The sequence below is a fragment of the Mobula hypostoma genome, chromosome 6 (genome assembly GCF_963921235.1).
Source record: "Mobula hypostoma chromosome 6, sMobHyp1.1, whole genome shotgun sequence".
NCBI classification, from domain to species: domain Eukaryota; kingdom Metazoa; phylum Chordata; class Chondrichthyes; order Myliobatiformes; family Myliobatidae; genus Mobula; species Mobula hypostoma.
In genome coordinates this window covers 97,830,816-97,853,895 of record NC_086102.1, presented here as the reverse complement: position 1 = coordinate 97,853,895, position 23,080 = coordinate 97,830,816, and the positions used below count along the sequence as shown (strand labels likewise).

The 23,080-nt window shown below is 45.8% G+C and overlaps 1 protein-coding gene across 2 annotated transcripts in view; it reads left to right on the top strand.

The window, feature by feature from the left end:
- esd (esterase D/formylglutathione hydrolase) overlaps positions 1–23,080 on the top strand; it is a 125,607-nt gene that overhangs the window by 59,704 nt on the left and 42,823 nt on the right. For both annotated transcript variants that reach the window (XM_063051303.1, XM_063051304.1), the window contains exon 6: positions 18,634–18,753. In XM_063051303.1, the coding sequence (XP_062907373.1) occupies positions 18,634–18,753 (120 nt within the window). The remainder of the gene's footprint in view (positions 1–18,633; positions 18,754–23,080) is intronic.

Genomic DNA, 23,080 nt, shown 5'->3' with positions numbered 1-23,080 from the left:
GGGGTAGGCCATTTAGAACGGAGTTGAGGAAAAACTTTTTCACCCAGAGAGTGGTGGATATATAGAATGCTCTGCCCCAGAAGGCTGTGGAGGCCAAGTCTCTAGATGCTTTCAAAAAAGAGATGGATAGAGCTCTTAAAGATAGTGGAATCACAGGTTATGGGGATAAGGCAGGAACTGGATACTGATAGTGGATGATCAGCCATGATCACAGTGAATCGCGGTGCTGGCTCGAAGGGCCAAATGGCCTACTCCTGCACCTATTGTCTATTGTCTGTTTCGACCGCAGTAGTGGAATAACCCGATAGGTGCGGTAACCTATCCAGGTGAGTCATCTAATGGGCAATTTTTAGGCCACCTTTTCTAGGCCCTTCCCCACAGGGATATAGCATCAGATACACAGCATTCACAAGAATAATATACATTAAGCATAAATTTGGTAGAATTCGAGCAAAACAGCGTTCGTTCCAGTGCAAACTGAGTCATTGACTCCTACAGCATGGAAATATTCCGTAGCCATCTGCCCATAACCTGCAAAGGCTCTCCTATTCATGTACTTAGTTAGCTGGCTTTTCAGTGTTGCTAACGTGATAACTTTGTGTGAAGAAGCTGTCTCTGATGTTCCTTTAAATCTTATGCCTCTGATCTTAAGCTATGCACTCTTGTTTACGCACCCCGTCCTGGGAAATAAAGTTTTGTGCTTTTACCTTGTACATGCCCCTCATGATCTTGTATACCTTGATCAGGTTATTCCTCAGTCTCTTCCGGTCCAAGAAATAGAGTCCTAACCTATGCAACCTTTCCTTGTAATTCATCTTGTAAATCTTTTTTGTGCTTTTTTAGTGTAATAACATCTTTCTCATAACAGGTGATCAAAACTGTACCCAATACTCTGAGTGTAGCCTCATTAAGGTCTTCTATAACTGCATTATAACTTCCTAACTCCGTAATGCCCCGACTGACTGCCCTATACATTACTATGTGGCTCAGTGCACAGCATGATCCCTATACCACAGTAATACAAGTTGGTTGAATAACATAGAACATATAATAGTACAGCACAGTACAGGCCCTTTGGCCCACAATGTTGTGCTGACCCTCAAACCCTGCCTCCCATATAACCCCCCACCTTAAATTCCTCCATATACCTGTCTTGCAGTCTCTTAAACTTCACGAGTGTATCTGCCTCCACCAATGACTCAGGCAGTGCATTCCACGCACCAACCACTCTCTGAGTAAAAAACCTTCCTCTAATATCCCCCTTGAACTTCCCACCCCTTACCTTAAAGCCATGTCCTCTTGTATTGAGCAGTGGTGCCCTGGGGAGGAGGCGCTGGCTATCGACTCTATCTATTCCTCTTATTATCTTGTACACCTCTATCATGTCTCCTCTCATCCTCCTTCTCTCCAAAGAGTAAAGCCCTAGCTCCTTTTATCTCTGATCATAATCCATACTCTCTAAACCAGGCAGCATCCTGGTAAATCTCCTCTGTACCCTTTCCAATGCTTCCACATCCTTCCTATAGTGAGGTGACCGGAACTGGACACAGTACTCCAAGTGTGGCCAAACCAGAGTTTTATAGAGCTGCATCATTATATCGCGACTCTTAAACTCTATCCCTCAACTAATGAAAGCTAACACCCCATAAGCTTTCTTAACTACCCTATCCACCTGTGAGGCAACTTTCAGGGATCTGTGGACATGTACCCCGAGATCCCTCTGCTCCTCCACACTACCAAGTATCCTGCCATTTACTTTGTACTCTGCCTTGGAGCTTGTCCTTCCAAAGTGTACCACCTCACACTTCTCCGGGTTGAACTCCATCTGCCACTTCTCAGCCCACTCCTGCATCCTATCAATGTCTCTCTGCAATCTTCGACAATCTTCTACACTATCTACAACAGCACGAACCTTTGTGTCATCTGCAACCTTGCCAACCCACCCCTCTACCCCCACATCCAGGTCGTTAATAAAAATCACGAAAAGTAGAGGTCCCAGAACAGATCCTTGTGGGACACCACTAGTCACAATCTGAATGTACACCCTCCACCACGACCCTCTGCCTTCTGCAGGCAAGCCAGTTCTGAATCCACCTGGCCAAACTTCCCTTGATCCCATGCCTTCTGACTTTCTGAATAAGCCTACTGGTGGAACCTTGTCAAATGCCTTACTAAAATCCATATAGATCACATCCAGTGCACTACCCTCATCTATATGCCTGGTCACCTCCTCAAAGAATTCTATCAGGCTTGTTAGACACGATCTGCCCTTCACAAAGCCATGCTGGCTGTCCCTGATCAAACCATGATTCTCTAAATGCCCAGAGATCCTATCTCTAAGAATCTTTTCCAACCGCTTTCCTACCACAGATGTAAGGCTCACTGGTCTATAATTACCCGGACTATCCGTACTACCTTTTTTGAACAAGGGGACAACATTCGCCTCCCTCCACTCCTCCGGTACCATTCCCATGGACAACGAGGACATAAAGATCCTAGCCAGAGGCTCAGCAATCTCTTCCCTCGCCTCATGGAGCAGCCTGGGGAATATTCCGTCAGGCCCCGGGGACTTATCCGTCCTAATTTATTTTAACAACTCCAACACCTCCTCTCTCTTAATATCAACATGCTCCAGAACATCAACCTCACTCATGTTGTCCTCACCATCATCAAGTTCCCTCTCATTGGTGAATACCGAAGAGAAGTATTCATTGAGGACCTCACTCACTTCCACAGCCTCCAGGCACATCTTCCCACCTTTATCTCTAATCAGTCCTACCTTCGCTCCTGTCATCCTTTTGTTCTTCACATAATTGAAGAATGCCTTGGGGTTTTCCTTTACCCTACCCGCCAAGGCCTTCTCATGATCCCTTCTTGCTCTTCTCAGCCCCTTCTTAAGCTCCTTTCTTGCTTCCCTATATTCCTCAATCGACCCATCTGATCCTTGCTTCCTAAACCTCATGTATGCTGCCTTCTTCCACCTGACTAGAATTTCCACCTCACTTGTCACCCATGGTTCCTTCACCCTACCATTCTTCACCTTCCTCACCAGAACAAATTTATCCCTAACATCCTGCAAGAGATCTCTAAACATCGACCACATGTCCATAGTACATTTCCCTGTTGACCTCAGAAACAAGAGGAAGTCTGCAGATGCTGGAAATCCAAGCAACACACACAACAGGAAGACACATGACCTCTCATTTAATAAAATTAATTCTTTTTTAAAAAAAAATATTTTTATTTGGATAAGGTATTCACAAGTAATACACAAACTTTTTTTTACATATATAACCTTTTCCATTTTTTATCTGTGAAAATCTATATTAATTTGTACATTCACAAGTCCACATTGAGATAATATAGAAAATAATTAGGCACATAATAGTTGTTATAAAAAATATTAATAATCGTGGTCGAATACTAATTTCTATGTATCTCTTCTTGTCCAAAAACAATACATGCCCCAAGTAGAGAGTCTCAAAGTTCAGAGGTATCTGAGAATTAAATACCTTAACTAATGTTCTGTGAATACCTTACCAATATAAACTTAATTTACGGCAATCCCAAAAAATACGGAAATGATTTGCCTCCTTGGAGCCACACCTTCTCCAACATGCCACGTTGACTGAAGGTGGAATCTCATGTGGATAGGGTGTTGAAGAAAGCTTTTGGTATGCTGGCCTTTATAGATCAGAGCATTGAGTATAGGAGTTGGGGTGTAATGTTGAAATTGTACAAGGCATTGGTAAGGCCAGATTTGGAGTATTGTGTACAGTTCTGGTCACCGAATTATAGGAAAGATGTCAATAAAATTGAGAGAGTACAGAGGAGGTTTACTAAAATGTTGCCTGGGTTTCATCTCCTAAGTTACAGAGAAAGGTTGAACAAGTTAGGTCTTTATTCTTTGGAGCGTAGAAGGTTGAGGGGGGGACTTGATGGAGGTGTTTAAAATTATGAGGGGGATTAATAGAGTTGACGTGGATAGGCTTTTTCCATTGAGAATGAGGAAGATTCAAACAAGAGGACATGAGTTGAGAGTTAAAGGGCAAAAGTTTAGGGGTAACATGAGGGGGAACTTCGTCAATCAGAGAGTGGTAGCTGTGTGGAACGAGCTTCCAGCAGAAGTGATTGAGGCAGTTTCGATGTTGTCGTTTAAAGTTAAATTGGATAGATATATGGACAGGAAAGGAATAGAGGGTTATGGGCTGAGTGCAGGTCGGTGGGACTAGGTGAGAGTAAGAGTAAGAGAGGACTTGAAGGGCCAAGATGGCCTGTTTCAGTGCTGTAATTGTTATATGGTTATATGGTCATTTTCCCCCAAGCCTCCTCTGAAAGTAGCAACCCCACTTCTTTCTCTCACTTCTCTTTAATATACAATGTGTTTTAATTTTTGGCATGAGAGAGGGCATTATATAATGGAGAAGTTGATTTACTTGGTATTGAACTGTAAGCCGAATTCAGAATCTTGAAAAATTCTAATTCTACTGTTGATATGTCTGTATATCTACAAGTGGGCACATGGCCAAGTGGTTAAGGCATTGGACTAGCGGCTTGAAGGTCATGAGTTCAAGCCCCAGCCAAGTCAACGTGTTGTGTCCTTGAGCAAGGCACTTAATCACACATTGCTCTGCGACGACACTGGTGCCAAGCTGTATGGGTCCTAATACCCTTCCCTTGGACAACATTGGTGTCGTGGAGAGGGCAGACTTGCAGCATGGGCAACTGCCGGTCTTCCATACAACCTTGCCCAGGCCTGCGCCCTGGAGAGTGAAGACTTTCCTGGCGCAGATCCACGGTCTCGCAAGACTAACGGATGCCTTTACTTCATATCTACAACTCTGGTTAACATGATGTTGTACTTGAAGGTACCTAATATTTGGATTTTCAAAAGGCTTTTGACAAGGTCCCACACAGGAGATTAGTGTGCAAACTTAAAGCACACGGTATTGGGGGTAAGGTATTGGTGTGGGTGGAGAATTGGTTAGCAGACAGGAAGCAAAGAGTGGGAATAAACGGGACCTTTTCAGAATGGCAGGCGGTGACTAGTGGGGTACCGCAAGGCTCAGTGCTGGGTCCCCAGTTGTTTACAATATATATTAATGACTTGGATGAGGGAATTAAATGCAGCATCTCCAAGTTTGCGGATGACACGAAGCTGGGTGGCAGTGTTAGCAGTGAGGAGGATGCTAAGAGGATGCAGGGTGACCTGGATAGGTTGGGTGAGTGGGCAAACTCATGGCAGATGCAATTTAATGTGGATAAATGTGAAGTTATCCACTTTGGTGGCAAAAATAGGAAAACAGATTATTATCTGAATGGTGGCCGATTAGGAAAAGGGGAGGTGCAACGAGACCTGGGTGTCATTATACACCAGTCATTGAAAGTGGGCATGCAGGTACAGCAGGCGGTGAAAAAGGCGAATGGTATGCTGGCATTTATAGCGAGAGGATTCGAGTACAGGAGCAGGGAGGTACTACTGCAGTTGTACAAGGCCTTGGTGAGACCACACCTGGAGTATTGTGTGCAGTTTTGGTCCCCTAATCTGAGGAAAGACATCTTTGCCATAGAGGGAGTACAAAGAAGGTTCACCAGATTGATTCCTGGGATGGCAGGTCTTTCATATGAAGAAAGACTGGATGAACTGGGCTTGTACTCGTTGGAATTTAGAAGATTGAGGGGGGATCTGATTGAAACGTATAAGATCCTAAAGGGATTGGACAGGCTAGATGCGGGAAGATTGTTCCCGATGTTGGGGAGGTCCAGAACGAGGGGTCACAGTTTGAGGATAGAGGGGAAGCCTTTTAGGACCGAGATTAGGAAAAACTTCTTCACACAGAGAGTGGTGAATCTGTGGAATTCTCTGCCACAGCAAACTGCTGAGGCCAGTTCATTGGCTATGTTTAAGAGGGAGTTAGATATGGCCCTTGTGGCTACAGGGGTCAGGGGGTATGGAGGGAAGGCTGGGGTGGGGTTCTGAGTTGGATGATCAGCCATGATCATAATAAATGGCGGTGCAGGCTGGAAGGGCCGAATGGCCTACTCCTGCACCTATTTTCTATGTTTCTATGTTTCTAAAAAAGTCATTGTGTTCTCGGTCATGTTTGTCCTGCAGGGATTGAAAACTTTGTAATCCACTTTTATATGTGAATGAGAGATAGGTTGTAAGACCTTTTCTTCACAGTTCAAATCTTTTATCTCCTCTGCTGGGAAGAAATTCGGCATCATAAGCACACCATCTGAGAAGCTTTAACATGTTATTGATTCCACATGTATTAGCCACCTTCTGCTATACTTTTAATATGAGATTTATACAGCTGTTTTAAATCTTTTCCAATTGGGCCATCAGTCCTTTGTCTGCTATTGAGGCCTGTAGAGGAATACTGTCAATCAATCCAAATTCTATTTACTTCCATCGAGCCTTATATTCCCCATTGCACCAATATAATAGAGGAGTTATAAAAGCATATGAAGGGTTATGAAGCATAAAAATAATCTGTTGGATGGAAGTGACCAACAATTCTGATAGAGGCAGATGCCAAGTTTTTAAGCTCACTGCTGGCCCACCACCTCGAAGGAGTCTTGATCATAAGCGGGCCGAAACTCCTGAAGACAGGTGGCAGATCAACTGATAATCCCACTGGTAATAGCACGGGACAGTTAACATCTTAGTCCACGTGTATTTTGTAACACTAACTCTCAAACAAGGAAGTGCCATACCTCCTTCTTCCTTTCCTAACTGTAAGGTGTTAAATCAGATTCTAGGTTTCCTTCCTTGCCAGATAAAGCGGGAAATCCATATGTCCCATTCCTTGAATTGATTATCGTCCACCTCCACAGGTGAAGTCCGGAAAAGGTAAAGTAACCGAGGGAGAATACTCATTTTTATGATATTTATCCTTGAATTTAAACTTAAAAAGGGGATAAGATTCCACCTATGTATATCTGCTTTTATTTCTGAAATTAATGGCCCATAATTTACCTGTGACAATGTTGAAAGATCTTCTGGCAGGGTTATTCCTAAATATTTTCATGATTTAGCTTCCCACTTAAGATCATATATCTCCTGCAGTTTTTTGGATGCTGTGGACAAAGCCTGTGTTTTCTTTACATTAATTTTATAACCTGATATTTTCCCGAACTCATCCAACAGTGTAAGCAATCCTATAAATGATTATTTTTCTGGTTCACTCAAATAGACTAAAATGTCATCTGCGAATAGCGCCACCTTCTGTTCTGTCCCTGCCACCTTGATACCTTTTACAATTTCGCTCTGTCTTATTAGCTGGGCAAGAGGTTCAATGTATAGTGCAAAAAGGAGAGAAGAAATTGGGCATCCCTGTCTCGTTCCTCGCTCTAAAATAAAAGTCAGAGAGGTCCCCAATCATCATAATTTGAGCTGTAGGGCTGTCATATAAAGTCTGGATTACTTCAATAAACTTTTCTTGAAACCAGAATCTTCTTAACACTCTGTACAGGAATACCCAACTAACTGAATCAAAAGCTTTCTCAGGGTCTAATCCCACTACCATTGTCTCTGTCCCGTTCTTAATAACCTGTACTAGTATGTGTAAAGTTCTCCTTATGATATCCTGAGTTTGACTTTGCTGAATGAATCTAGTCTGGTCTAAGTGGATGAGGCCAGGTAGAAGCTTTTCCAGTCTACAAGCTAATATAGATGTAAATAATTTGTAGTCCAAATTAACAACACTGATTGGCTAGTAATTACCACATTCTAGTTTACCCCTTTCTTTACCCCCTTATCTTTACCCCCTTTAGGAATAACTGAGATAATTCCCTCTCTCCAGGAAGGTGGGATTTCTCCTTTCTGTAAGATCCAATTAAAGGTGTGAAGTAATAGTGGAACTAACTGTGACTTCAGCAATTTGTACCACTCTGAGGTAAACCAATCAGAGCCTGGAGACTTTCCGACCTTTAATCTAGGGATGGCCGTGTTCAGTTCTTTGGCAGTTACTAGTTCTAATAGGCATTCATTTTGTAAATCTGTGAGCTTGGGTAGATCTAAAGAATTCAGGGAAGTGTCTATATAGGACTCATTGGAGGCCCGGGGTTGAGAGTACAGCTGTCGATAATATGTTTCAAAACTCTCTTGAACTTTCCCTGTTGTATTCGCCACACGCTTTGTTTTTGGACTCTTTATTTTATGAATTGTCTGCTTGTTGTTTACGTAACTTATATGCTAATAATCTAGCTGATTTTCCTCCCACTTCATAATTCTTTTGTCTCAGGTAGAGAAAGTTTCTTTGAGTTTCCAATGTGTATTGAAATATCATCAATTTCACTTTGCACTTTCTTAATTTCCTGTTTTAAATTAGAACTAATTTTGTTGCTATCTACAACTTAAAGTTGCTTTAATTTTAGTCATAGTCATACTTTATTGATCCCGGGGGAAATTGGTTTTCGTTACAGGTGCACCATAAATAATAAATAGTAATAGAACCATAAATAATTAAATAGTAATATGTAATTATGCCAGTAAATTATGAAATAAGTCCAGGACCAGCCTATTGGCTCAAGGTGTCTAACCCTCCAAGGGAGGAGTTGTAAAGTTTGATGGCCACAGGCAGGAATGACTTCCTATGATGCTCTGTGCTGTACCTCGGTGGAATGAGTCTCTGGCTAAATGTAGTCCTGTGCCCACCCAGTACATTATGTAGTGGATGGGAGACATTGACCAAGATGGCTTGCAGCTTAGACAGCATCCTCTTTTAATTTTTGTGCATTGAATTTTTTCATGTGTGTAATAATGGAAATAATTCCCCCCCCCCGCCCCCCGTACAGCTTTCAATGTATCCTTTAAGATCACTGGTGATGTTTCTCCTATGTCATAATGGTCTAATTATTCTTTGATTTCTCCCCTTAATTTCTCCATTACTTTCGGGTAATTGAGTATAGAAACATAGAAACATAGAAAATAGGTGCAGGAATAGGCCATTCGGCCCTTCGAGCCTGCACCGCCATTCAGTATGATCATGGCTGATCATCCAACTCAGAACCCTGTACCTGCCTTCTCTCCGTACCCCCGATCCCTTTAGCCACAAGGGCCATATCTAACTCCCTCTTAAATATAGCCAATGAACTGGCCTCAACTGTTTCCTGTGGCAGAGAATTCCACAGATTCACCACTCTCTGTGTGAAGAACTTTTTCCTCATCTTGGTCCTAAAAGGCTTCCCCTTTATCCTTAAACTGTGACCCCTCGTTCTGGACTTCCCCAAAATCGGGAACAATCTTCCTGCATCTAGCCTGTCCAATCCCTTTCGAATTTTATATATTTCAATAAGATTCCCCCCTCAATCTTCTAAATTCCAGCGAGTATAAGCTTAGTCGATCCAGACTTTGAAAGTCCTGCCATCCCAGGAATTAATCTGGTGAACCTTCTTTGTACACCCTCTATGGCAAGAATGTCTTTCCTCAGATTAGGGGACCAAAACTGCACACAATACTCCAGGTGTGGTCTCACCAAGGCCTTGTACAACTGCAGTAGTACCTCCCTGCTCCTGTACTCGAATCCTCTTGCTATGAATGCCAGCATACCATTCGCCTTTTTCAGTACCTGCTGTACCTGCATGCCCACTTTCAATGACTGGTGTATAATGACACCCAGGTCTCGTTGCACCTCCCCTTTTCTGAATCGGCCACCATTTAGATAATAATCTGTTTTCCTGTTTTTGCCGCCAAAGTGGATAATCTCACATTTATCCACATTAAATTACATCTGCCATGAATTTGCCCACTCACCTAACCTATCCAAGTCACCCTGCATCCTCTTAGCATCCTCCTCACAGCTAACACTGCTGCCCAGCTTTGTGTCATCCGCAAACTTGGAGATGCTGCATTTAATTCCCTCATCTAAGTCATTAATATATATTGTAAACAACTGGGGTCCCAGCACTGAGCCTTGCAGTACCCCACTTGTCACTGCCTGCCATTCTGAAAAGGTCCCGTTTATTCCCACTCTTTGCTTCCTGTCTGCCAACCAATTCTCTATCCACATCAATACCGTGTGCTTTAAGTTTGCACACTAATCTCCTGTGTGGGACCTTGTCAAAAGCCTTTTTTAAATCCAAATATACCACATCCACTGGTTCTCCCCTATCCATTCTACTAGTTACATCCTCAAAAAATTCTATGAGATTCATCAGACATGATTTTCCTTTCACAAATCCATGCTGACTTTGTCCGATGATTTCACCGCTTTCCAAATGTGCTGTCATCACATCTTTGATAACTGACTCTAGCATTTTCCCCACCACCGATGTTAGGCTAAGCGGTCTATAATTCCCCGGTTTCTCTCTCCCTCCTTTTTTAAAAAGCGGGGTTACATTAACCACCCTCCAATCCTCAGGAACTAGTCCAGAATCTAAAGAGTTTTGAAAAATTATCACTAATGCATCCACTATTTCTTGGGCTACTTCCTTAAGCCCTCTAGGATGCAGACCATCTGGCCCTGGGGATTTATCTGCCTTTAATCCCTTCAATTTACTTAACACCACTTCCCTACTAACATGTATTTCCCTCAGTTCCTCCATCTCACTAGACCCTCGATACCCTACTATTTCCTGAAGATTATTTATGTCCTGCTTAGTGAAGACAGAACCAAAGTAGTTATTCAATTGGTCTGCCATCCTTGTTCCCCATGATCAATTCACCTTTTTCTGACTGTAAGGGACCTACATTTGTCTTAACCAATCTTTTTCTTTTCACATATCTATAAAAGCTTTTACTGTCAGTTTTTATGTTCCCTGCCAGCTTTCTTTCATAATCTTTTTACCCTTTCCTAATTAAGCCCTTTGTCCTCCTCTGCTGGACTCTGAATTTCTCCCAGTTCTCAGGAATGCTGCTTTTTCTGGCTAATTTGTATGTTTCTTCTTTAGAATTGATACTATCTCTAATTTCCCATGTCAGCCACGGGTGCACTACCTTCCCTGGTTTATTCTTTTACCAAACTGGATGAAGAATTGTTGTAGTTCATCCATGTGATCTTTAAATGCTTGCCATTGCATATCCACCGTCAACCCTTTAAGTATCATTTGTCAGTCTATCTTAGCTAATTCACATCTCATACCTTCAAAGTTACCCTTCTTTAAATTCAGAACCTTTGTTTCTGAATTAACTATGTCACTCTCCATCTTAATGAAGAATTCCACCATATTATGGTCACTCTTACCCAAGGGGCCTCTCATGACGGGATTGCTAATTAACCCTTCCTCATTGCTCAATACCCAGTCTAGAATGGCCTGCTCTCTACAGGTTGGTTCAGAAAACCATCCCGCATACATTCCAAGAAATCCTTTTCCTCAGCACCTTTACCAATTTGGTTCACCCAATCTATATGTAGATTGAAGTCACCCATGATAACTTCTGTTCCTTTATTGCACGCATTTCTAATTTCCTGTTAAATGCCATCCCCAACCTCACTACTACTGATAGGTGGCCTGTACACAACTGCCACCAGCGTCTTCTGCCCCATAGTCATAGTCATACTTTATTGATCCCGGGGGAAATTGTTTTTCGTTACAGTTGCACCATAAATAATAAATAGTAATAAAACCATAAATAGTTAAATAGTAATATGTAAATTATGCCAGGAAATAAGTCCAGGACCAGCCTATTGGCTCAGGGTGTCTAACCCTCCAAGGGAGGAGTTGTAAAGTTTGATGGCCACAGGCAGGAGTGACTTCCTATGACGCTCTGTGTTGCATCTCGGTGGAATGAGTCTCTAGCTGAGTGTACTCCTGTGCCGAACCAGTACGTTATGTAGTGGGTGGGATGCAACTTGGACAGCATCCTCTCTGTAGACACCACCGTCAGAGAGTCCAGTTCCATCCCCACAACATCACTGGCCTTACGAATGAGTTTGTTGATTCTGTTGGTGTCTGCTACCCTCAGCCTGCTGCCCCAGCACACAACAGCAAACATGATAGCACTGGCCACCACAAACTCGTAGAACATCCTCAGCATCGTCTGGCAGATGTTAAAGGACCTCAGTCTCCTCAGGAAATAGAGATGACTCTGACCCTTCTTGTAGACAGCCTCAGTGTTCTTTGACCAGTCCAGTTTATTGTCAATTCGTATCCCCAGGTATTTGTAATCCTCCACCATGTCCACACTGCCCCCCTGGATGGGAACAGAGGTCACTGGCACCTTAGCTCTCCTCAGGTCTACCACCAGCTCCTGGTAATTCTGCTCACACCATGTGACAAAGTTTCCTACCGTAGCCCCATCTCAGCCTCATCTCCCTTGCTGATGCATCCAACTATGGCAGAGTCATCAGAAATCTGAAGATGACAAGACTCTGTGCAGTAGTTGAAGTCCGAGGTGTAAATGGTGAAGAGAAAGGGAGACAAGACAGTCCCCTGTGGAGCCCCAGTGCTGCTGATCACTCTGTCGGACACACAGTGTTGCAAGCACACGTACTGTGGTCTGCCAGTCAAGTAATCAAGAATCCATGACATCAGAAAAGCATCCACTTGCATCGCTGTCAGCTTCTCGTCCAGCAGAGCAGGGTGGATGGTGTTGAACGCACTGGAGAAGTCAAAAAACATGACCCTCACAGTGCTCGCTGGCTTGTCCAGGTTGGCGTAGACACGGTTCAGCAGGTAGACGATGGCATCCTCAACTCCTAGTCGGGGCTGGTAGGCGAACTGGAGGGGATCTAAGTGTGGCCTGACCATAGGCCGGAGCAGCTCCAGAACAAGTCTCTCCAGGGTCTTCATGATGTGGGAGGTCAATGCCACCGGTCTGTAGTCATTGAGACCGCTGGGGCGTGGCGTCTTCGGCACAGGGACGAGGCAGGACGTCTTCCACAGCAAAGGAACCCTCCGGAGCCTCAGGCTCAGGTTGAATACATGGGGATGTACTCCACATAGCTGAGGGGCACAGGCTTTGAGCACCCTGGTACTGACACCATCCGGTCCTGCAGCCTTGCTTGGGTTGAGACGTTTCAGCTGTCTTCTCACCTGTTCAGCTGTGAAGCCCACCGTGGTGGTTTTGTGTGGGGAAGGGGTATAGTCATGAGAGCAGGGTGGGGGACCCTTAGTGTTATGCAGCTCTACCCATATCAATTCCACATCCTCCCGGCTAATGTCCTTCCTTTCTATTGCGTTAATCTCCTCTTTAACCAGCAATGCTACCCCACCTCCTTTTCTTTCATGTCTATCGCTCCTGAATATTGAATATCCCTGAATGTTGAGCTCCCATCCTTGGTCACCCTGGAGCCATGTCTCTGTGATCCCAACTATATCATATTCATTAATCTGCACTTTTAATTCATCCACCTTGTTATGAATGCTCCTTGTATTGACACACAAAGCCTTCAGGCTTGCTTTTTCAACACTCTTAGCCCTTAGACAATTATGTTGAAAAGTGGCCCTTTTTGATTTTTGCCCTGGATTTGCCGGGCTGCCACTTTTACTGTTCACCTTAATACTTTTTGCTTCTACCCTCATTTTACACCCCTCTGTCTCTCTGCACTTGTTCCCCTGCCACATTAGTTTAAATCCTCCTGAACAACAGTAGCAAATGCTCCCCCTAGGACATCGGTTCCAGTCCAGCCCAGGTGCAGACTGTCCTGTTTGTACCGGTCCCACCTCCTCCAGAACTGGTTCCAATACCCCAGAAATTTGAATCCCTCCCCCTTGCACCATTTTTCACTTTCCTCGTCAGAGGTTTATTCTGAATAACTGTTCTTGAAGAGACGAATGCAGGGTCTAATTTAATATTAAAATCCCCTCTGCAGATTACTAACCCTTGAGAGCTGACCATTAGGTCAAAAATGTGTCTATAGAATGACCATTCACAACCTGGTGGAGCATTCAACAATGTTATTTCAGTACCTTCTATTCTTCCTGTAATTTTTACAAATCGTCCTTCTTTAGTCTCTGAAATATGTTCATAATTAAGAGCACTTGATATTAAAGTAGCTACTCCTATTTTGTGGCCCAATTTATATGATGAATAAAATACATGTTTAAAGCCCATTCTTTTTAGTTTTGCATGTTCGGACTGGCTCATGCGCGTTTCCGGAAGGAAAGCTATTTGTGCCCTCTCTTTTTTCAATTTAGACATAATGTTATTTCTCTGGTTGGCTGCCGGTTACCAGTGGTGTTCTACAGGGGTCCATGTTGGGGCTGCTTCTTTTTACATTGTACATCAGTGATCTGGATTATGGAATAGATGGCTTTGTGGCTGTTTGCTGACGATTCGAAGATAGGTGGAGGGGCCGGTAGTGCTGAGGAAACAGAGAGTCTGCAGAGAGACTTGGATAGATTGGAAGAATGGGCAAAGAAGTGGCAAACGAACTACAATGTTGGAAAGTGTATGGTTATGCACTTTGGTAGAAGAAATAAACGGGCAGACTATTATTTAAATGGGGAAAGAATTCAAAGTTCTGAGATGCAACGGAACTTGGGAGTCCTCATACAGGATACCCTTAAGGTTAACCTCCAGGTTGAGTCGATGGTGAAGAAGGCGAATGCAATGTTGGCTTTCATTTCTAGAGGAATACAGTATAGGAGCAGGGATGTGATGTTGAGGCTCTATAAGGCACTGGTGAGACCTCACTTGGAGTACTGTGGGCAATTTTGGTCTCCTTATTTAAGAAAGGATGTGCTGACGTTGGAGAGGGTACAGAGAAGATTCACTAGAATGATTCCAGGAATGAGAGGGTTAACATATGAGGAATGTTTGTCCGCTCTTGGACTGTATTCCTTGGAGTTTAGAAGAATGAGGGGAGACCTCATAGAAACATTTCGAATGTTGAAAGGCATGGACAGAGTGGATGTGGCAAAGTTGTTTCCCATGATGGGGGAGTCTAGTACGAGAGGGCATGACTTAAGGATTGAAGGGTGCCCATTCAGAACAGAAATGCGAAGAAATATTTTTCGCCAGAGGGTGGTGAAGCTATGGAATTTGTTGCCATGGGTGGCAGTGGAGTCCAAGTCATTGGGTGTGTTTAAGGCAGAGATTGATAGGTATCTGAGTCGCCAGGGCATCAAAGGTTATGGTGAGAAGGCGGGGGAATGGGACTAAATGGGAGAATGGATCAGCTCATGATAAAATGGCAGAGCAGACTCGATGGGCCGAATGGCCAACTTCTGCTCCTTTGTCTTATTGTCTTAATTGGGTTCAAAACACCATTTACATTATAGGAAATTTTTTTTAGCAGTTCAATTTGCATTTTTCTGTAATAGAAAAAAAACTCTCCTTTTCTAAACCAACAGAAAGCAATCCCTTCTCAACAGTAAACCAGAACATAAAACCAAGCCCTAGGCATTTTTGAACATAGAACATTTGAAAATTTTTCCCGACTTCCAACAGTGAGGCCTGAGCACTGACCCGCCTCAGTTCAGAGGGATAACCCCTATCTCCAGTCTGTGTTAGAGGGCCCCCCGCAGTGTGAACAGTCATAGAGAATTCTCTCCTTTTTGTTTCTCGACCATGTTGCTATCATTCAAGTTATTCTGTCAAGATTATTTTCAATTATCAGCTTTCATTTTACCTTTAAGTATGATTTACTCTTTTCAGACATTTCTCAATTATTCTACACTCTCTGTACGTTCGCATCTGAATACTTGCAGCTTTTCCTTATAACTTGACACTCTGGTTCTAGTGGAGTGTCCTTGCCGCACTGGCTGCCATGTCCACCACCAAATCTTCTCCAGTAACGACTCCGGTTGGGTGATAATTTTTATGGGTAGTCCCCGAACCACTAGATCCAACGTTGCCTCTTCCACTGTAGCGTAGATTTTTGTCCCTTTGTCGTAAAAGACTCTTAGCCGAGCTGGATACAGGGTCTGAAATCTGATGTTGTTTTCCTTCAGGACCCTCCGCGTTTCTGCGTATTCCTTCCATCTGGCAAGGATCCCCGATGCGTAATCGTGGTCTAAACTGATTTTCCAGTGGTTCCACATGAAGCCTTTCCTTTGCCATGCCAGCTTAAGCACTTCTTCCTTCATTTTGCAAATGAGAAGTCTGACTAAAATTGATCTGAGTTGGGCATCTGCCGGGGGTTGTGGTGCCAACGCATGGTGGGCCCGTTCTATCTGTAGGTCTTTTGAGTCTGGTATTTCAAGGTCCTCTCTAAGCAGCTTCTCCACGAAGGGAATCACCAGTCTGGGTTTACCTTCAGCTCCTTCGGGAACTCCATAGATCCTCACATTTTCCCTTCTTGAGCGGCCTTCTTGGTCTATTAACTTCCACTGGAGCTGTTCTTATAGCTTCAGCATTTCTCCTATCACCTCCTCTGCGTTTTGCAGCCTCTCCTCAGTCCCTACAATCCTCGCTTTGGCTTCATCTAACCTCAGATTAGTTTTTCCTATTTCTCCATTAATATCTTCCGGCTGTTTGTTGATATCTTGTCAGAAATCACGAATTTCTCTAAGAATCAAAGTCAGATTCACTGATTCTTCCACAATATCTCCATCCTGGCTAGCCGTAGGGGAACTATGCCCCTCATCTTGCTGTGTTTTTTTATATTTATCAGCCTTCTGAGCGGACTTTTCATTCTTCTACTTAGACTCCATCCTTGCCCCTTTTTATTGATATAGCCATAGAAACATAGAAAATAGGTGCAGGAGTAGGCCATTCGGCCCTTCGAGCCTGCACCGCCATTCATTATGATCATGGCTGATCATCCAACTCAGAACCCCACCCCAGCCTTCCCTCCATACCCCCTGACCCCCGTAGCCACAAGGGCCAAATCTAACTCCCTCTTAAATATAGCCAATGAACTGGCCTCAACTGTTTCCTGTGGCAGAGAATTCCACAGATTCACCACTCTCTGTGTGAAGAAGTTTTTCCTAATCTCGGTCCTAAAAGGCTTCCCCTCTATCCTCAAACTGTGGCCCCTCGTTCTGGACTTCCCCAACATCGGGAACAATCTTCCTGCATCTAGCCTGTCCAATCCCTTTAGGATTTTAAACGTTTCAATCAGATCCCCCCCAATCTTCTAAATTCCAACGAGTACAAGCCCAGTTCATCCAGTCTTTCTTCATATGAAAGTCCTGCCATTCCAGGAATCAATCTGGTGAACCTTCTTTGTACTCCCTCTATGGCAAGGATGTCTTTCCTCAGATTAGGGGACCAAAACTGCACACAATACTCCAGGTGTGGTCTCACCAAGGCCTTGTACAACTTCAGTAGTACCTCCCTGTTCCTGTACTCAAATCCTCTCGCTATAAATGCCAGCATACCATTCGCCTTTTTCACCGCCTGCTGTACCTGCATGCCCACTTTCAATGACTGGTGTATAATGACACCCAGGTCTCGTTGCACCTCCCCTTTTCCTAATTGGCCACCATTCAAATAATAATCTGTTTTCCTATTTTTGCCACCAAAGTGGATAACTTCACATTTATCCACATTAAATTGCATCTGCCATGAATTTGCCCACTCACCCAACCTATCCAAGTCACCCTGCATCCTCTTAGCATCCTCCTCACTGCCAACACTGCCACCCAGCTTCGTGTCATCTGCAAACTTGGAGATGCTGCATTTAATTCCCTCATCCAAGTCGTTAATATATATTGTAAACAACTGGGGTCCCAGCACTGAGCCTTGCGGTACCCCACTAGTCACCGCCTGCCATTCTGAAAAGGTCCTGTTTATTCCCACTCTTTGCTTCCTGTCTGCTAACCAATTCTCCACCCACACCAATACCTTACCCCCAATACCGTGTGCTTTAAGTTTGCACACTAATCTCCTGTGTGGGACCTTGTCAAAAGCCTTTTTTAAATCCAAATATACCACATCCACTGGTTCTCCCCTATCCACTCTACTAGTTACATCCTCAAAAAATTCTATAAGATTCGTCAGACATGATTTTCCTTTCACAAATCCATGCTGACTTTGTCCGATGATTTCACCGCTTTCCAAATGTGCTGTTATCACATCCTTGATAACTGACTCCAGCAGTTTCCCCACCACCGACGTTAGGCTAACTGGTCTATAATTCCCCGGTTTCTCTCTCCCTCCTTTTTTAAGATGTGGGGTTACATTAGCCACCCTCCAATCCTCAGGAACTAGTCCAGAATCTAACGAGTTTTGAAAAATTATCACTAATGCATCCACTATTTCTTGGGCTACTTCCTTAAGCACTCTAGGATGCAGACCATCTGGCCCTGGGGATTTATCTGCCTTCAATCCCTTCAATTTACCTAACACCACTTCCCTACTAACATGTATTTCGCTCAGTTCCTCCATCTCACTGGACCCTTTGTCCCCTACTATTTCTGGAAGATTATCTATGTCCTCCTTAGTGAAGACAGAACCAAAGTAATTATTCAATTGGTCTGCCATGTCCTTGCTTCCCATAATCAATTCACCTGTTTCTGTCTGCAGGGGACAATACTAAATATTTGTCTAATTTCAACTTTGGGGCAGTTTACATTCTTTTTTGTCGTGAGACCTTTTCCTATGCTGCCATTCTTTTGGTGACCCCAATAAAATTCATTCTAATGAGCAAAACATTTTAAAGCTAAATTTTCTATCCAGGCAGATGTGAAGTGTACCTCTCTGTTGTTAACATTGTTGCTGTCGGGTATCAGCATGTCTTGATTAAGCATGAAGCATGTCTTCATCTTTAAATGGCTAATTACTGTGTTCTTCTCCAGTTGCCTTTTCTCATTGACGCTAATTTCCCTGTGATCCCTGAGAAGAAGTCTATCTTTGGCCACTCAATGGGCGGTCATGGAGCTCTAGTGTGTGCCTTGAAAAACCCTGGAAAGTACAAGGTATGAACACTCTAGCCTTTGGTATAAAGTAAACAGGTTCTGCAAACCCATCATTCCTTGGATAGCATGGGGTACCTCCTTACCACAGTTGTTGCTATATTGTGAAACATAACAGCAGTTTTCAGTAATACTAGAGGTGAGAGGGGTTAAGTTCAAAGGGTTTTTTTTTAACACACAGATTGGGGGGGGGGTCCTGGAATGCGTTGCCTGATGAGGTAGTGGAGGCAAACACAATGGGACACTCAAGAGACTCTTGGGCACATGAATGTGCAAGAATTGTAAAGATATGGACATTGTGTAGACAGAGGAGATTTGTTTAGTTGGACATTTAATCAGTTCAGTACAACATTGTGGACTGAAAGACCTGTTCCTGTGCTTTACACATTGCCGTTTGTACACTGACCTTTCGTCTTTTGGGTTGAAATGGAGCAGGCCTATGATTTCTCGGGCTTAGAACCTTTAAACAAAGTTTGCGCCTGGACAATGGCCCCTCCTTTGATAGGGCTGACGAACTGAAATCTCCCTATGTTGTGTGCTGCCTAGTTAGTGTGATCAAGTCGTAAAGCACAGAGATAGGCCCTTCTCACTGCGTTTCTGCTGACCATCAGCCACATTAACCCCATTTCATTTTCCTCACGTTCCAATTAACTGGCTCCCCCCACCCCAGATTCCACAATTCACCTACATGCTAGGGACAACTTACACTGGCCAATTAAACTACTGATCTTTGGGATGTGTCAGAAAATCAGAACAAGCATTGAAGGCACAGGCAAAACTGCAATGTAAGCAATTAGTGCAATGTTTTACAGTGCTGCCTGTAAAATCAATTAGGGTTCAATTCCTGCTGCTACATGTAAGGAGTTTGTACATTTTCCCTGTGACCATGTGGGTTTCTTCTAGGTGCTTCAATTTCCTCCTATATTCCAAAGATGTGGATTAGGGTTAATAAGACGTGGGCATGCTGTGTTGCCGCTGGAAGCATGGCAACAATACAAGGATGATTCCAGGAATGAAGTGGTTAACATAGGAGGAGCATTTGGCAACTGTGAGCCTGTACTCGCTGGAATTCAGAAGAATATGGGTGGGTGGGGGGCGGTATCTCATTGAAACCTACCGAATGTTGAAAGGACGAGATAAGGTGGATGTGGGACGAGTGTTTCCTATGGTGGGGTGTCTAGAACTAGAGGGCACAGCCTCAAAACTGAGAGGTGATCTTTTACAACAAAGTAAGGAGGAATATTGTTTTTAGCCAAAGAGTGATGAATCTGGAATGCTCTGCCACAGATTGCGGTAGAGGCCAAGTCCATGTTCAAAGTGGAAGTTGATAGATTCCTGATCAGTTGGATATGGTGAGAGGGCAGGTGTATGGGGTCAAGTGGGATCCAGGATGAGTCATGATGGAATGGCAGAGTAGACTTGATGGGCTGAATGGCCTAATTCTGCTCCTATGTCTAATGTTCTTGTGGTCTAACAATTGTGGGCTGCCTCCAGCATATCCTTGGACTCCATTAGTTGCAAACACAAATAACACATTTCATTGTATGTTTTGATGTACATGTAACAAATAAATCTAATCTTTAAACTAATCAGCTAGGGAAACTTATTTTCCTGTTTCAAATGTCAATGTTTACATTTGTGTTTGCATCAACAGATTCAGATTTATTTAACATTGAAATGCGTCATTTGTTTTAACAACCAATACATTTAGAGGAGTGCTGGGAGCAGCCCACAAGTATCATAACACATTCTAGTGCCCACACGCTATGCGGTAAAACACAGATCAGAACAAAACAAGCCCCGTTTTATCCCACTCCCACACAACCACAGCCCTCTTCCGACTCTTCCTCTCCCACTATCGCATTCCAACTCTCCCATTCCCCTCTCTCCCACTCAGATTCCCATTCTCCCTATCCCACTCTCACACTCTCCTCCGCTCCACTCTCCCCCTCCCCTCCCCTTCCCACCTTCTCTCCCCCTCTCCCCATCACCCTCATGCTCTCCGCCTCTCCCTCTCCCACTCTCTCCCTCTTCCACTCTCCCCATCACCCTCCCCCTCACCACCTCTCCACCTCTCCCACTCTCCCTCTTCCAATCTCCCCATCACCCTCCCCCTCTCCACCTCTCCCGCTCTCTCCCAGTCCCACTCTCCCACTCTCCCCCTTTATCACTCCCCCTTCACCACTCCCCCTCTCTCACTCTCTGGCTCCCCCATTCCCCCCTCCCCCACTCCCCCTCCCACTCTCCCCCTCCCACTCTCCCCCCTCTCCCAGTCTCCACCTCTCCCACTCTCTCACTCTCCCACTCACCTCTCCCCCTCTCCCCGTCAACCACTCTCCCCCTCCCACTCCCCCAATATACCTCTCCCACTCTCCCCCTCATCCCCTCAATCCCTCAACCCCTCTCCCCCTCTCCCGCTCTCCCTCTCTCCCTCTCCAGCTCCCCACTCTCCCACTCTCCCTCTCTCGCTCTCCCGTTCTCTCTCTCCCTCTCTCTCTCCCGCTCTCCCTCACCCTCTCCCCATCTCCCCCTCCCTCCCCTCCCCCTCTCCCATCCTCCCCCTCCCCCGAGACTACCCCTCTTCCACTCCCACACCCACTCACCCTCTCCCACCCCCACTCTCCCCATCTCCCTCTGCTCCTCTCCCACTCTTCCACTCCGACGCACACTCTCCCACCCCTGCTCCCATTCCCACTCCCCCACTTTCCCCCTCTCCCCCTCTCCCTCTGCTCCTCTCCCCCTCCCCCTGCTCCACTCCCCTCCCCCTCTGCTCCTCTCCTCTCCCACCCTCTCCCTCTCCCTCTGCTCCTCTCCCCCACTCCCCTTCTCTCCCTCTCTCCCACTCTCCCTCTCCCCCATTCTCCCGCTCTCCCTCTCTCCCACTCTCCCACTCTCCCTCTCCCCGCTCCCCCTCTCCCACTCCAACTCTCCGTCTCTTCCTCTCCCACTCTCCCCCACTATCATTCTCCCTTTTCCAATCTCCCACTCTCCCTCTCCCCCTCCCCCCTCCCGCTCCCCCTCCCCCTCACCTCCCCCCTCCATCTCTCACCCCCTCCCTCTCCCCCTCTCTCCCACTATCCCCCACTCCCATTCTCCCTTTTCCAATCCCACTCTCTCTCCCCTCCTCCTTTCTCCCTCTCCATCTCTTCCCCTCCCACTCCCCTTTTTCCCCTCTCCCCCTCTCCAACCCTCCTCCACTCCCACTCTCCCTCTCTTCCTCTCCCACTCTCCCCCACTCCCATTCTCCCTTTTCCAATCTCCCGCTCCCCCACTCTCCCACTCTCCCTCTCCCTCTCTTTCTCCTTCTCCCTCTCCCGCTCTCTCCCTCCCACTCTCCCTTTTCCCCTCCATCCCTCTCCCAGCCTCCCCCACTCCCACTCTCCCTTTTCCCCTCTCCTGCTCTCCCTCTTCCACTCTCCCACTCTCCCTCTCCCACTTCCCCTCACCCTCACTCTCTCCCTCTCCCTCTCTCCCTCTCCCCTCACCCCCTCTCCCAACCTCCCCCACTCCCACTCTCCCATCTCTCCCTCTCCCCTCTCTCCCTCTCCCCTCTCTCCCTCTCCCCCTCTCCCCTCTCCCCTCTCCCTTCTCCCCCCTCCTCTCTCCCATCTCCCCCTCCCCTCTCCACATTCCCACTCTCCCACTCTGCCCTCTCCCACTCTCCCACTCTTCCCTCTCCCACTCTCCCCTCTCCCAGTTGCGCTCTCTCCCCCTCCACCTCTCCTTTCCCCCCTCTCTCTCCCTCTCCCCCTCCCCCCTCCCTCTCCCACTCCCCCTCTCCCACTCCCCTCCCATTCCCTCTCCCATTCCCTCTCCCACCTCCCCCACCCCCTACCCCTCTTTCTCTCTCTCCCTCTCCCCTCTCCACTTTCCCTCCCCCCTCTCCACTTTCCCTCCCACTCACACTCTCCCCCTCTCCCACTCTCACCCTTTACCACTCCTCCTCTCCCACTCCCCCTCGCCCTCGCCCACTGTCCCACTCCGATGAACACTCTCCCACACCACTCCCATTCCCACTGCCACACTCTCCCCCTCTCTCCCTCTCCCTCTGCTCCTCTCCCTCTCTCCCACTCCGCCTCTCCCCCTCCCCCACTCCCACTCTCCATCTCTTCCTCTCCCACTCCCCCCCACTCCCATTCTCCCTTTTCCAATTTTCCGCTCTCGCTCCTCCTCCCCCTCCCCTCTCCCCCTCTCCCCCTCTCTCCCTCTTCTACTGTCCCTCTCCCACTCTCACCCTTTACCACACCTCCTCTCCCACTCCCCCTCGCCCTCGCCCACTCTCCCACTATGACGCACACTCTCCCACACCGCTCCCATTCCCACTGCCACA